At 38.2% G+C, this 16,371-nt stretch overlaps 1 protein-coding gene across 1 annotated transcript; it reads right to left on the reverse strand.

Annotated features, from left to right (window-relative positions):
- Window positions 1-3,537: 3,537 nt before the first annotated feature.
- Window positions 3,538-16,106, reverse strand: scp2b (sterol carrier protein 2b). The gene is made up of 5 exons (XM_003444297.5): window positions 15,941-16,106; window positions 13,708-13,798; window positions 9,540-9,669; window positions 9,236-9,315; window positions 3,538-4,223 (listed from the first exon to the last, which is right to left on the reverse strand). The coding sequence occupies exons 1-5, from the start codon at window positions 15,961-15,963 to the stop codon at window positions 4,128-4,130; spliced, it is 420 nt and encodes a 139-aa protein (XP_003444345.1). The 5' UTR covers window positions 15,964-16,106; the 3' UTR covers window positions 3,538-4,127.
- Window positions 16,107-16,371: the final 265 nt, after the last annotated feature.

Below are 16,371 nucleotides of genomic sequence, written 5' to 3' on the forward strand. Positions count from 1 at the left end.
CCATGTAACTCAAAGTTACATAAAAAAGGCTTTTAAGGTCAGTTTACACAAAAGGTCACGCCACGCTTAGTTGAAACATGATATCATTTTCATTACTCCTCAAATGGATCCACATCCTCCTCTGTATTACAGGAATGTAACATGTTCTGGGCTAATTTTTTAAAAATGACATGAACACTTACACAACTGTCCAAATCACCCTTAATTCACCTTACATTTTGGCATTGCCTAACAGACTTCACAATATGAATCTACTAAGGCTATTGGTGCTGGAACTGCAGATGCTGAGTGCAGACAAGAATAAAGGCAGTGATGAATGCTCACGCTGCACTGAAAGATACCGGGCCTCTTGTGGTTGTAGCAAGCCTGATGTGGTTTTGGGAGTCTCACTTAGTGATCACATGAGTTGCTGATTTCAAGATAAAAAAAAAGGGAGGGGGAAGAATTGGGTTTACAGCCTCGATTCTGCTCTTGAAATCGGAGAAAACACACTCTGGTCCATGTTCTAGTTATTACTCATCACATTATTTGGCAGGCTGTTTTCCCCTCAGATGGGCTCCGGTCGCTGGGACATGGTTTTAAGTAATTTTCCACTAGTGCAGTGGAACATGTTCAGTCTTCTAAACAATGTCCCTTTCAACAGATGCATTTTATGACTCTTTGAACAAGTTGTAGGGTAAGATTATAAAGGAATCTTGGGACATATACTCTGATAAACATTAGTACGCCTGCTGCATTTAATTGTGGACGCATTCAAACACATTCAGCACGTTTTGTTTATAAATTGCAGCTGGGATAGTGATTGCTCTTTTTTGCATACAGCTGAGATCCCGTTTGCATTCTTTTAAACTTATCCTTTTCATCTTTTATTAGGATAACACCCCCAATCCAAAGAGATTTTTAAGGTCTTCCACAAAAAAAGGGATTCAAGTCCCACCCAAACAAGTGTCCACTAAAGCTGCTTTGGACCATTACCATTAAAAGCAATTCTCATTCTCAAGAATGAGAATTATTACATCATGTAGTATTTATCAAACACACCAATCACCACTTTATTTTTTGGTGTTGTGGTGGTGATAGCGGTGGGGTGGGGGTGCTGAAGGTTTCAAACACCCTGCTCTTTCCAAACAAACCTAGGAGAGCTTTTTGAAAACATACCGTTCTTGCAGCAGATAATTATTTTCCAGGACATTAATGGCCCATACACAAGCTGTGTTACGTAACTGGTACAAAGTAGCAAACATTTTATTCAGGTCAGGGTCACAGTGACCACAGAGCAAGCAGAGACATCATGGAATATAATTTATAGCTTTAAGTGATGCAGTCACTGATTTAGGACTGCATAGAAATAAAGGTGGAAAATCAACAAATGTCATCCACAGAGATCGTGACAGAGACAACAGGGCTCACCATCACAGTGGTCATTTTGACTGTATGTGCTGGGTGTCACAGGTAATGTCTTTGAAAAAAAAAAAAGAGGATGGAGGGCTAAGTTAACAGCATACAACTAAGGCTAGGTACGGATAGATGCAGGTTGGTGCTAATAATTAAAAAAAAATAATTTACTTGTTAGCACTAATTCAATTTACAGAGAGAGATAACTGACTTGACTGGACAAGTTCAGCGACTTCAATAAGTTGAGGTGACATCTAGCAGACAGTTGGCTGTGTTACCATCTACCCTATTAATAAGTCTTTGCAACCCCCTAAAAATGAAACATTTAGTTCTTAAAGGTACAGTGTGTAAAATCTCACTGCTTGATGTCAGGAGATCAAGTGCATCATTACAGCTACGCTGCCCACGGTAGGCCAAACAACTCTGGCCTCCGTTCATCTGTAGTGAGTGTAGGCTGTCAGCCCGCTGTTAACCTCAGCTGGAGTCCATGTCCATTTACTCTGCAGGAGGCTCTGAAAAAGGAGCCAATGAGTCATTAAAGCTCACTTCTGTCTAATGTCAGCAATACTGAGGTGAGTTGTTGAGAACATCCTGTTTTTTGTTTTTAGGTGGCATTAGTAAAACTTTCTTTGAAGTGCAAATCTAATATTTTATCCTCCGATAAAATAAGCAGTTGTGACAAGATCGGGAATAAATGACATGTTTATTCACATTTTTGTGTTGCACTGTCTCTTTGCTTCATTGATGAAGGGGAATTACCCAGAGAGAGCAAAAACATTTCCTTTATAGCAGGCTTTAAACAGGTTTATTTTTAACATTTTAGCAGTGTAGTCTAGAGCAATTGACCCATCTTCAGATCAACCCAAAAGTGGCAACTTCAGGAACTCTGGTTTTTGTCATAATTGACTTTGCTCAGTTTTTTCCTCCGGGTTGCCACCTGAATGACATGTTTGATTAGAGCCTCCCTTCCTGATATATATCCATCCATCCTCTGCTATAGGGCTAACAAGCATGTCTTTGGACTGTGGGAGGAAGCCAGAGTACCTGGACAGAACCCATGCAAATTCCACGGAGAAAGGCCAACACCGACTAGTGGATTGTAATCCAGGGCGTTTTTGCACCATGTGAGGTGATGATGCCAACCACTGTGCCATGTACTAGCACAGCTCAAAGTAAATACTAAGTTTTTAGATTATCTGCACGATTTTAGAATACTGCAGGTTTTGCTGTAAAGATGTGATCACATGACTGTGAATTCACTAAGGCTACATTGTCAAACTTGGAGCAGAGCCACAACTTGGAAACTGTTCTTACAGTCTGAGCAGTGCTTTTCGTGGCAGGTTCCATCACCTTTCTTTGTAAGCTGGTAAAGTGCATCGTAACTTTCCTCTCTTCTTTTAGCAAGAATTTTCTTTATCATTTTATTCACATTAATTAGGCCTTTAATTTACATAAATGTTTGCAAATAGTCTAAAATTTCTCAATTCCTTCACTGTAACAAAACAGAAGAAACTGCATTCTCTAAAAGCAATCATTACTGACCAATGAAATAACCCCAGTGTGACTGCAGAGTAAGACCTGAAAACTACATGAGCCAAGCCAAAGCTGCAGTGGAATCTGGGTCAGAGCTAGTTAACAGATTTGTCTTTCAGCCACGCTCGTCCATCTACAAAGGAAAAAATACAGCGTGGCAGTCTGGAACCGGGTCGCTGCAGCACTGGAAAAGTACAGGGCCCTTCAAAGGGGGAGCAGGCACACGGCCGGCCAGCTTGACATTGACATCAAAGTACCGTGTAATAGTGGGCCGTTTTTTTGCACAGTCACACTGATATAACCTCAGATGGCACCCCTAAACTGTGTCAGGAGACTTTAACGTCAGCCTCTTTTCACTGCAGAAACACTGGAGCATAGCCACTGTTTCCATTTTAACATCCAGAAACTCAACATTCCCATTTGAACATAAAAGAAGCCTTCTTGTTAAAAGGAACATCATGTTGTTCATTCAGTCTTGTTTTATGTTCCATTTCATGGATAAATTGCTCTGTGCTTCTTTATCAGCAAAATTTAACGAAACCTCAAGTTACCTGCAGGAATCATGCACCAAATACAAATACACCCGGACCGTGAAAGATGCAAATCATGACCCCCAGCAAAGACATGTTTATTCTGTAGAAATATTTTAGAGATTCATACAATAAGAGAAGAGCAGAATATGCATTTTGTATTAGTACTAGTTAGGCAGACTGTTAAAAAAAAAAAAAAAAAAAAAACTACATTTCTGCCTAGAAACCATAATCTGAGATGAGGAGGCACTTTGACTGTTCAATCCATTATTATGAAGAATATTACACCAATCTGCTCTACTTATAAAACATTTCTAGACATAATACACTGAAAGATTTCATTACCAGGGAAGATTACTGAAAAATTGGACAAGAACTGAATTAGTATCACAAAGTAGGGAGCACCTGTCTCTACTACGTTGGACTAATAGTATTGTTGAGAGAGGGCCTGCAGGCAGGGACTTAATTAGAGAAATAATTATCTCTCCATCTATGTCATTCTCCAGTTAGATTGGCCAGGCTGCTGACTAATCCCAGTGTTTGGGTCAGTGAGGTCACTAAGAGGAAGAGTGTTTTAGTCCAGTGATGAGAATTTTTAACATTTATCTGAAACCAGGCTTGCGGTTGAATTCCTCGTGGTTTATCTCTGTTCTCTTTCCAGCATCTCGTCTACAGCTTGGCTTTGCCCGGCTGCAGCTGCAGGTTTTGAAGCTTCATAGCCAGACCCATGTTTCCTGTGATCTTCAGCTTGCCCTGGAAAAACGCCTGTGAATCAGAGTGAGAGCGAGAGTGTAATACACTGTAATATAAAAGCATCAGATGGTTTGGAATCAGAAGCATGGTTCATTCAGCGCAGGAGAGAAATACATGCTGCTGGCTTTAAAGAGTTACCGTGAGAGATTAACTCAACCCGAGAAAAAGTGGGACAACAGCAACAACAGCTTATGAAAGGTCAGGAAACTCCACAGAGCGCACAGGCGTATAAAGGAGAAATGAATGTTTGTGATGTCAGAAGGTAAAAATCAGGCGAGTGATGTAAAAACTTGACCATTTTAGAGATAAATATTTTCTCAAGGAAATAAAAATAAAATGGTAAATGGCCTGTATTTGTATAGCGCTTTACTAGTCCCTAAGGACCCCAAAGCGCTTTACACATTCAGTCATCCACCCATTCACACACACATTCACACACTCTTTCATGTAAGTTTACAGCAGAAATGGGAAAACACACTGCTGGAGCCTGCACTGCTAAGCTTTTGTGATTGATAGAAAAATTATTAAAGCTGTGCAACACTCCTTTTGGTAAGCTGTAGGAATGCATCTCTCCCTCTCAGTCCCTCTAATCTGTCCTTTTCTCAGGCCTTGTTGTGGCTCCTCTGCTATCTGTTATCCAAAGCAGGGTTAGAATCATGTACTTGTGCATCATGTAACTGTTTCCCTGTAAGAGCGTCACACACATATCTGTTCCCAGGATAACGTTGGAAGAAGTGGATAAATTAAACTCGCCCCAGTGAGCACTTGCATAGATGTTCATCACGTATGCTTTTGCTTCCTTGCAAGTAAATAAATGCGTTGGAACTCGTTACTCTGTGTCTCACTTCATAAGGGATTTATTTATTTTTTTTTTTTTTTTTTTTTTTTTTTAAACAGCTTGGTCCTTCGAGCTGGATTTCAACATCTCTCCCGTTCATTTCAGCCAATGCGGACCAATACCGTACATGGGGGAGTCTGGGACTCCTGCAAGACCTCCACCAGAGTTTAAAAACGGCAATTCAGGATCACTGAGTTGTGCACATAATTATTATTATAATATTATAATAAATCTAGAGAAGGTTGCAGAGCGATTACCAGTGTTTCCAGTGGGACTGCCCTGTGAAACCCCATTGTACGCACCAGTTACTCAGACGTTATGTCTGTTATAACTGGTTAGCTGACTGAATTCTAAAAATTGAAGAACACTCGCAACTAAATAAATAAAATACATACATAGATCAAATAAATAAATAAGTAAATGTGTAAAATAAATAAAGCAAACAGAAGCTGAAATAGAGAGTCGACTCTAAAATAGACACAACAGATAAACTAGTAAAATAAAAGATAAAGATATAGTGAGGTAAAGTAAAACGCACAATAAAATAAAATAAAGTAAAATGAAAAGCTGTAGGATGGGTAGTAACTGCAGTAAGGTGGAACCGGACGCGCTCCATGCCAGTGACGTCAAACCAATGTGCCAAAGAGACTCGACAACAGTTCAGCTTTTCCTCTTATGGCAAAAGGAGTTCGGATTTGAGGGGAATATAGATGTTTTTCTCCCATCCATTTTTTGATGTCAAACAGGAAAAACAGAGAGGAAGAGGCAGACACACTGCAGAAGTGGCTTTTCTAGGACCTCACAGTACATGCAATCACTGCAAATGGCTGTGAGCTGATGGTAGATGTCTCTGGATGATATTTTTTAGTGTAAATTGACCTGAGTGCTACCTTAATTTACTGCTTTCACCTGTAATAATAGTTCAAATGCATTTCCACACATTGCATGGAAAACAACGAGGAGCTGATAAGTCAAATGTCGAATCATAAAAGGTCAAAACTGTATATATATTTAGCTTGTAGGTGCAAAAGAGCCACCCTATTTATTTTCAGACAAATCTAATGAAAAGACAATTGGTTCACTTTGTGATATGTGGCTCTCTACCCCTCTCACTGTTGTTTCTGCAAAATACAAATAATATAAGGATATCAGAGCATGGCTGGCTCTGAATTTTCTAAACTTTAATGAAAAGAAGACTGAAGTCATTATATATGGGCCGAATGGACCTGGTGTCCCTCCATCTGACTTGGGTCCTCTTACATCGTGTGTCAAATCAATTGTCACCAACCTTGGAGTAAAATTTGACACAGCTCTTAAAATGGACAAACAAGTAAATACAGTGGTGAGGAAAAGCTTTTTTCAGTTGAGGCAGCTCTCTAAAGTAAAACCTTTTATTTCTTTTTGTGACTTGGAGAGAGTTTTGCACGCATTTGTGACCACTCGCCTTGATTATTGTAATGGACTTTATATTGGTATTGATCAGGCTTCACTATCACGCTTGCAAATGGTCCAGAATGCTGCTGCTCGCCTGTTGACAGGGACACGCAAACATGAGCACATTACCCCTGTTCTTGCCTCCTTACACTGGTTGCCTGTCCATTTTAGAATTCATTTTAAAATTTTATTGCTTGCTTTTAAAGTCTTAAATGGCCTGGCTCCTTCTTACCTGTCAGACCTTCTACACCGATACACTCCACAAAGGTCTCTCAGATCATCTGACCAGTCACTCCTTGCTGTCCCCATGTCGAGACTGAAACACCGAGGGGACCGAGCTTTCGCTGTTGTGGCCCCCAAACTATGGAACAAACTGCCCCTCCATATTAGGTTGGCCCCAACACTTGAAATGTATAAATCACTTTTTAAAACACACTTTTTTTCAAAGGCTTTCTAGGAGTATTATCAGAGTCAGTTTGTAGTCAGTTTTTAGTCAGCTGTTGGTCATTCTTAATCTTTTTACTTTGTTAATCTTATTCATTGTATATCTTATTGTTTATTTTACTCATGTTTTGATATTTAATATATACACTGATTTATTTTTATCTTCTTTTTCAATTATATATTTATTTTGTTTATTGATTTCATTGTATGCTTAATGTATGGTTTTTAACTGCTATCTCTGTTTTATTATTGGAAAGCACTTTGGTCAACTTTGTTGTTTTTAAAAGTGTTATATAAATAAAGTTGGATTGGATTGGATCTTTAAGTATGGTTTAGTTTTTAAAAAGGTTCCTAGCTTGTAATCTTAGTTACTAAAAACCAGTGTAATTGACTTATTAAACATTTGTTGTACCAGTAAAGTGGTTCCATATCAGGGGTAAATGCTTTCCAGGGTTAGTTTCGCAATTCACAGATCATACTTGGAAAGAGCTAAAGCTAAAAGGTAACTTATTACGTTGTTTCTTATCTTCTGTACATTTCAACTAATGAGGACAGTGAATGTGAATGTACACCGTGTGAGCCAAAAGCTCCTACTTCAAAGTCCACAAAATGCCCAGTGTCATAGTTTTTTCTACTTTTGGATCTATATGATACCACAGAGCGGACCTAATATAGTGATCGCAGGCAAAGATGCCCCACAGCTCTGCTGTTCAGTCTTTGTTTGTATAGTGCAGGCAAACAAAAGAACCATTCTGTAAAAGGAGGAGAGCTAAAACAGCTTGTTTCAGACAGAGGATTGAGAAACCAAGAAGAAGCATGTAACACTAAAGAGATGGATAAGCAGATTCAGTATACGTCTTAAAGCAGCGATTCTCTCACAATGCCAAAAACATTAACAGCTCCTACACTACAATTTTTAAATCCGCCATCACAAACAAATAAGGATCTGAGCTAAATTTAAGTAAATTACTTATTGACTTCAGTGTTAAAATAATCACCTAAATATGAAGAATAAAGAGTTGAATTTGCTGTGTAAAAGCATGAAAAGTTATGGAATATCCAGTTTCTCACACAGACATGCAAACCTGACCTAAATAAGTCTAAATAGTGAGCGCAGTGATTACATTAAATATTAAGATAAATCCATTTCAGTGTTCAGGAATAGTGGGTTGGAAATAAGTGAAAACAACAAGTGCAAGTACAAGTCTGACTTAAGTAAACATTAAAATTTGTTGTATTACTGATCTTCATCCGGGAGTATTTGCCTGACGCCCCGATGACCCTGCACATTCATCAGGGCACGTTGGTTTTTTCACATGCTGAGGTAGTGGACAGCTCTGTGGCCGTGCTGGAGAGGCCACAGCTAACAAGACAAATCAAATGATTGAGAACATGCAGAGCTTTGGTCCAGCTGGTCTTGCTCTTTTTTCCAGTTAATTTTTTTGAAGGTGTGAGACAATCTCCAGGACAACAATGTTTATCAAAACAACAAACTCCTCATTCACAGTTCCACAGCTGAAATTAAGCTCATCTATGAACAAATGGACTTTTTCCAAGACTGGCAACAGCAGGTTCGACTCTTTGGAGAAAAAACTTTCTTTCTCAGTTGGCAGCTCAGCAGAAATGTCCGTTCCAGGTGGCTAATAGCTGTTTACTTTAAGTCAGGCTGAAAAACTTATAAAATGAATCTTGTAAAAATGTTTTTTGGAAAGCTGTGGGAAGCTCACACTAGACATCCTAAGACATCCTTTGTGGGAAATAATACTTAACCTGACAGTTAAAGTTTCTGCAGTCCCCTTCAGCCTGTTACCCACTACTCTCTACCTCACCTTTGGACTGGCAGAGGGACATAAGTGGATACATAAACATGGTAACACCCAATACTAAGAAACAGCATGTCAGACTTATCAACTAACGCTTATACACAAATCATTCAATATGTTTCTAAATCAGTTATTAGTAAGTGTTACACTTTTATTAGCCAAAACAAAAATGAGACTTGAGAAAAACAAATATTGCATGCTTGTACAAAATTAAATAAAATAGAATGTACCGGAAATGTCTTTAGTTTAAGGTTTTTTGACTTTGAAATGGTTCAAGATCGCTGTCAGCTAGTCAACTGGCACATTTAAGGAGACTAAGATGTTTTTGTTTGGTTGGGTTTTTTTTGGTACTTTATGGAAAGAAAAGAGTTCACTGAATCAACTTCAGCTGCAGTATCAACAGGCCGAAAGGAAAATGGTAAATGGACAGCACTTATAGCACTTCACAGTTTAGCCTCCAGGCCGTACCAAGACTGAATACTCACAGTCTGTGGGTTCATTTTCCCAGTCATCAAGGCCAACAAGTCTGTGTCTGACATGGAAATGGTGCAATCGGCTTTCTTATCTGCAGGGCAGAGACACAGAAACAGAGCTAAGTTTAAAAAACATGTTACAGCTCAGAGGTTTTTGTTCACTGACTGAAAAGAATGGGAGCAGTTTAACCCTCAAGAGACAGAGATATTTTAACACAAAAATGGGATCGAGGGGTCATTCGTGAATCCATTAAATCGGATACAGGAAGACTGGAAGACTTTAAATCATGCTCACACAGCCGCTCAGTTTTCTCACCTGTATCGGTGTGAACACAGCCTTTGCCGTTTTTCACGTCCACAAACCAAGTTGCCTCCTTTCCATTTGGGCCATCCTTTACTTTGAAGGCAAACACTCCACCAATCTTTTTCACAAACTGCTCCCCATCCTGTACAAAGACATTTCACATACCTTAAAACAAAAATAGTCTCCACTACATGTGACTGAAGGAAAAATATATCAAAAATATATCACAAGTTTTGCAAATTCGGTACAGTGACAAAATGTTCCACATAAAGTTGTCAGTTTTTAAAAGAACAGCTTTTACTGCCTACATTCACTGATGTTATGCTCAGTATGACAAGCCATGTGTTATTTTCTTTAGAGTTTCAGGTAATGGCAGAAAAACTACTGAAAATGTTCAGAGAGTGAAGAAAAAAAAAACCTTTGGAAAATCTGTCCAACTCCAGTTCAGGCTTTGGTAACTATAGGTGCAGCCAAGAGAGTGGGCTAAATTTACATTTGAGCTAAATGTGCACAGGAACTGAAAATCTATAAAGTGATAAAGACTATGAGGCTTTATTTGAAATTAAACAGGTTGAATATTTATACAATTTTGAAAAAGTTAGGTAAATCGTTATGCCCAATTACCATTAAAGAAAACATGAATATAAATGTTTTCTCCTTTTTATTCTTCTTGGGGTTTTTTTAATCAGTTTTTTTTAACTGGAGGTGGATAATCCATTAATGTTTACACTATTTCATAAACTCGTCATCCTGCCTGCTGTCCTATTTGCTGCTGCGACTCTCTAAAGAGGAATCAGCTAATTTCATATATAATATCTGGTTACAGTTCAATCACAACTAAAAGCAACATAATGAGGAAAGTTAGGTATTGTATTGTGTATTTGATCACAAATGGTAAATGGCCTGCATTTGTATAGCGCTTGTCCCTAAGGACCCCAAAGCGCTTTACACTACATTCAGTCATTCACCCATTCACACACAAGCAGCAAACCTTTAGAGCGGATGTGTGTTTGTGTGCATGCATGTGTAAAAAAAGTTGGACTTTGTAAAGTCCTCTGCTGTTTTTCATAAAGCATGATCAGCCAGGGGTGGAGCAGACTTATCACCCTTATATGGTAGAGCTTTATCAATTACAATGTAGCCATAACCTAAAGGATATCCTGCTTTAATCATATATTTTTTTACACCAAATAAGGTGTACCATACTTTACAAAATGAGCATCATGTTGTGTTAATTAAGACCATAAACTAGTAACTGGGACCATAAAATCGGCAGGGAAAGCCATTTAATGGCTATAGATCACCTGAGAAGAAAGGTTATTTTCTCAAAAACCTCTGTGTTATCCAGGTTCTTTTGGCAACCAGAGGAGTTGCTGTGCCCTGCTGGCCAACAGGGGGGAAAAAAAATTCAAAGCTGGAGGTTACATCCATCATTTATATATGTAAAGAGTAAATGCACAGGGGCACCCTTTCATTTCCCAATTCTTATGCCCATCATTATCTTTAATTTAATTTAATTAATGCCTTTGTAGGAAATAAAATAATAGTGTCTGGATTCTAACATCGGTCATCTAATGAACATATAAAAAATAAGACTTCATGTGTTCTGATTAACCTAAAACTATGACAGAGATATTTGTAGCTTCGTGTGGTACCTCTCAGTTTTTGGCAGGTGATTCTCTTCTTGTTTAGCTCATAAAGATGCTCAAATGTTAAAATAAACTATGTTTGCTAAATGTGAACGCCCAGAGGTATACACATGTAAGTGAACACAATAAAAGTGCTTTAAATGAGAAGGCACCCTGTAGAGTTTTTATCATTAGTAGTATTGTTGTGGAGTTTTGCTTTTAATCACAGGGTATGTTTGATAATTATTCTTCATTAGCCAACTATCTTCCTCTCCTCCTGCTTTCTTAGTGTTGATTGGCTGTGGAGGATGAATTGCACTTATATAAAGCCACAGGGAGGCTGGAGTGGCTGTCTTCACTTGTTTTTCAGTAGTTCTTCATTATTAATTAGTTGTTTCAATAATTACCTGCTGCCCCATTTTCAGTTTTTGCTTTCAATAGAGCTGTCAGTCTCAAAGCAAACAGCTTTTCAACAATTTAAGTTTCACAGGCAAATCAAGACTCGTTTTCTGAAGATGTGGTTGATATAAGATGTCATTTTCCCCCTCATTCCTGACATTCCAACAAAAATCAACTATTAATCATAATCCATAAACTTTTTTCCCTTCTTGGCTCATGCAAAGTTTAACATTAAATCACATAAACACTTTCAATAGCCAACAGATCTTTTTCATTTTTCCCCCCACACAGCATTGTGTCCACATTCTGACATTTTTTCTTTTGGGCTGTTTTTCATTGCACACACAGTTATTGCCAAAAACCCTTTTATTCAACAGCTGTTCTTGTAAATTTCCAGCTGTAACATGACAGGAAATTATCTAAAAGGTAATCTAGCTGAAGTAATGTAAACAGAGATCTTCAAGATTCCAGGTTTTGCTCAAATTTAGTCTTTGACATCATCTTTAGATCTGAAAGGGTTCTAGACTTTAGTCTTTTATAAGTGTTTTCATAGTCTTCTAGTGCATGGGTATTAGGTGACTGGCTTCAGTCTTAAAGAAGAAGCCTGAATTTGATAACTCACTCTGTGGTTTGGTTCAAGGCCTTCTCCTTTTGTTTGTTTTGGCCTCCTATAATTGCTTTTGTATTATTAAATCTGCTTTGAACTGAAGCAGCATGGCCGCATGCTCCTGCAGTATGATTAGTCTGTGAGCTACAGACTTGGGGCCTGAAAGAGCTTCCCCATTTTCTGTGTATTGTGGCATTAAGGTGCCAAGGAAAGCAGCAATTAATCATCAAAATGATACAGCTAGCAATAAAAACACAAATGGAAATAATGCAATTAAAATATGAAAGGAAACAGCTTTTCAGATAAGCCAATACAGTCGACATTTCTGGGGCGTAGAAGACGCACGACAGGTTTTGGTGGAAAACAAAACAGCCTTAAATCTGCAGGGTGCACTGTTTACTCATGTGTTTGTGGAGTACACTCTGCAGCCCAACACAGGTCAAAGACAAAAGTATGACATAACCTAGTTTGGAATATCATCCTTAATCTGCCCAAAACTTGGATTTGAGTAGAAACAAAAAAAAAGAAAGAAAAACATTGAACTAATATGAAAATACAAAAGTAGAACAAATTCCCTCTGATAAGATAAAGATAAGCTCCCAAGCTAAAAACTCAAGTCTGTTTGTCTGATCAGTTTTCAGAGATATTACACTAAACTTTGCTCCCATTTCCTCATTGATGACAAATCCCACTCATTACGCAGAGAGCACTGCTGGCGAGCTTGAGATGAATCTGTATGATTGAGGTCACCTAAAGGTAACTGCTTAAAAACAGAGTTTTGATGGAAACCATTTGTCTGATTGAGTCACCATAAGCTTGATATTATTATTTTGTGCTATAAAATGATAGTTTGGGAACGGATCCCGATGTGCCACCATAAGGCTAAAAGCCTGTGTAGCTACATGAACACAAGCCTAGGAAGACTGTAAATGCTTGGATAGGTAGATTCAAATATTTATTAAAAATTTTTACAAAATTGTTGTGTTTCTTTTTTAAGCACAGACCAAATCATAATACATATTATTAAAAGACCTGATATGTTTTTTTATTATACATATTTAATTATTTATTTATGTATTTTCACTGAAGAAGGCATGGGGAATATTAATCAAAGGAGCAAAAAATAAACAAAGATTCTTTCTCATATATTTTCAAACAAACTTAGATTATAGTGTTAAATTTACCAGGAAGAAAAAATAACATTTGTAAGAAATAATGTTGAAATTTCCACCTCTAAATTCTCCATTCTATACAGGTCTTTATACTACTGCCTTTGTATAATGTGAATGCCATGGCGATCCTTGAGCCATACCCAAATGCTGTTAAAACCTGTCCCGTTATTTGTCAAAGGCAGCTAATCAGAAGAATGTGGGCTCATGGGAAAAGCAGACTTAAGAGAGAGGAAGCAGGCTTAAAACAGCCCAAAGCCCAGTATAAAATAATTATTAACTGGAACTAGACAAAATTGAACTATAAAGTCTACGAATAAAACTATGGAGCTGGAAATGCGCAAATCAAGTCCCATTCATGTAGGTAACATAAATACCTCCTGCAGTTTCTTGTTGATTTCCTGGAACACAGCATGTGCCTTGAACCCCTCCAGTCCATCACTTGCGCTAGTGTCAATGGCTTGAATCCTTCAGATGATGAAGACAAATGAGAATAGGAAGGTGACGTTAGAGATAATAAGAAAAGAATGACAACACTGCCTCAAGTACCTAAAGTAACTTAAACTTCTAACTCTTCAGTAGTTTGGACACTACTATCGCATACTAAAATCGAAAAATATTTTCCACCTGGGCACATGTAGTTGAGCTTTTTAACCCGCTGCTTAAAGACTCGCTTTTTCACCGAGCAACCATGGATTTACAACCACTGTTTGCTCTTCCTACCGTATGAAGTGTAACTAGTCAGTGCTCCAGCGATGCTTGGTCGGATCATTTGTTTACATTTGGGTGGCAAATCACCAGCTGCTAGTGTTCTTGCCTCAACTTGTAAAACATCTTTGTTAGTTCCACATCTAGCAGGAACAGTTATCTTGTATACTTTGCATAGCACTGTTGTTGGTTGGAGGTTGTTGAAGTAACTCTATTTCAAGGCTGACACATGACTAACTGTCAGACATGTTTGGGCTTATCTCACTGTTGTGAGCGATAGGGGCGTTAAACATGTGGCACCCCAATAACAATAATATTTTGATGTAACACTTTTACATATCACATAAAATTTTACACCAGTATTATCACAGATAATATGATACAACACAGCCCTACTGGAAAACACCACTGTGTATTTAATTGTGCAGCTATGTTGAAGCCCTTATGTAAAAATAACTGAGACACACAAAACTCCAGGACATAAAGAATAGTCAATAAACAGTGTCACAGGTTGGCAACTTTCTATCAAAATTAGGTTTAAACACGACAATGGACCTTTATCAATGGCTCATTAATGCCATGGTACATTTTTACTAAAACACTGATGAAACAGTTCCATGTTCACTCTTTGACAAATTTTTGATCGCAGGGTACCTTCCTCATAGTTCCTCATGGTTTATTCTATCCATCATTATCAGCAAAATTCCCCATTAATGTGCCCAACACAGGTCGAGAGTGCCAATTTCTGCCTGCCACATAGCGCCAGCAGAACTAAATTAAATTGAACGGTTGAAAGCTTAACTGAAATTATAACTGCAAATGCACATGTAAGAGACTTCAAGACAATCATCATGAGCCTGCAACACAACTTAAACATAGAAGTCTTGTGTTTCCACATGTTATCTCTCGCATACAAATGGGTGTGGGGGCCCTCAGGGCCTTTGGCACAAGTCTGTAAGTTGTTCCAAAGTGCAGGACTAAAACCTCTGGTGAGGCAACGTATGCACTCTGTACTGCTGAAACACATATTTTAAATCTACCACTTCAACCAGGCTTTTGATCAAGATGACTTTTAGGCACTAATTAATTTTTATTTGTCTTTTCAACCTTTTGTAGTCTGTATATTTTAGAAAAACTTTACCAGATTTTGCTTGAGTTTTAATTTCCCTTCTGTGTGTGGGGTTTTTTTTTAGAATATAAAAAAAACAAACTTCTTTAGTGTAAAAACACACCAGTTTGTTTTTAACCACAGGGTTTTATGAATTTTTGGTATCTGGTTTTTTGTTGCCTCTGGGAACCATTTTGTAAGATGGATTTTCAAGCATGCCTTATAAATAAATTTTCACATATTTATGCAGATCTAACATAGGAGTGTCAAACTCACTTTAATTAATGGGCAGTGTGAAGCCTAATTTAATAGATAACAATGTAGTTTTCTTTTTTAAGCAAGGAAAGACAAATACATCCCAAAAATTCTCCCGCTGTGAATCATCTATTTACAAAAACAGATAATGAACAACCTGAGATACCTTAAAAATTACCTACAGGACCAGAATGAACCATTAGGGAGGCCAGTCCTGGGCCGCATATGTGACACCTCTGTCTAACCTGTTGGTCAGGATTCAGACAGCAGCTCCACATGACATCCAGCTTGACATTTACACAAAGAACAAGCAGGGATGTCACCGTGTGAAGACCTTCAAACAGCTCCTCAGCAGCTGTTTGATGGTGTTGAGCAGCTGAGATATTTAACAAGCTAACGGAAACCTTGTATGAAAAAACCAAAAGAGCTAACGTTGTTGGAATATTTGACATTTAACCTCTTTTTTAGCTAACCAGGACAGCAAACGGTGACCTCAGAAACATGCCGTAGTTAAACAGTGCAAGCTGTGCTTTTCTCACCTCGGTCTCTGTAATTCGGGCATTTTGCTGTGAATGTAGGTGAACAAACAGCTCCTCGGTTTGTGTGGCAGCAGCAGAAGGGCTGATGTTGCTTGTACTTCACCTGCTGCTATTAGCTTAACGGCTGCACTTCCTCGTTTCTTGCACTTTCCCGGATATTCAGACTCGACCTGTCGATGTCAGATAAACCAGATTAGCTGACTGTCCTATGGATTCATTTGGTAACATCTAGTTTACATTTGCTTGTTCAGATAATTTACTTCAACAGATCCGTAAGGTTAAATTACATAGATTTTTTTTTTTTACAATTAGTAACCTGATCCACAGAATTTATTAATACCAGCTATTTAAATATAACCGTATATAAAAGCAGGCGTTAATCAGTAATTCAGGCTCTGTACCTTTGGATGACCAGGTGCAGGGGCCCACAG

The sequence above is a fragment of the Oreochromis niloticus genome, linkage group LG23 (assembly GCF_001858045.2).
Source record: "Oreochromis niloticus isolate F11D_XX linkage group LG23, O_niloticus_UMD_NMBU, whole genome shotgun sequence".
Classification (NCBI taxonomy): domain Eukaryota; kingdom Metazoa; phylum Chordata; class Actinopteri; order Cichliformes; family Cichlidae; genus Oreochromis; species Oreochromis niloticus.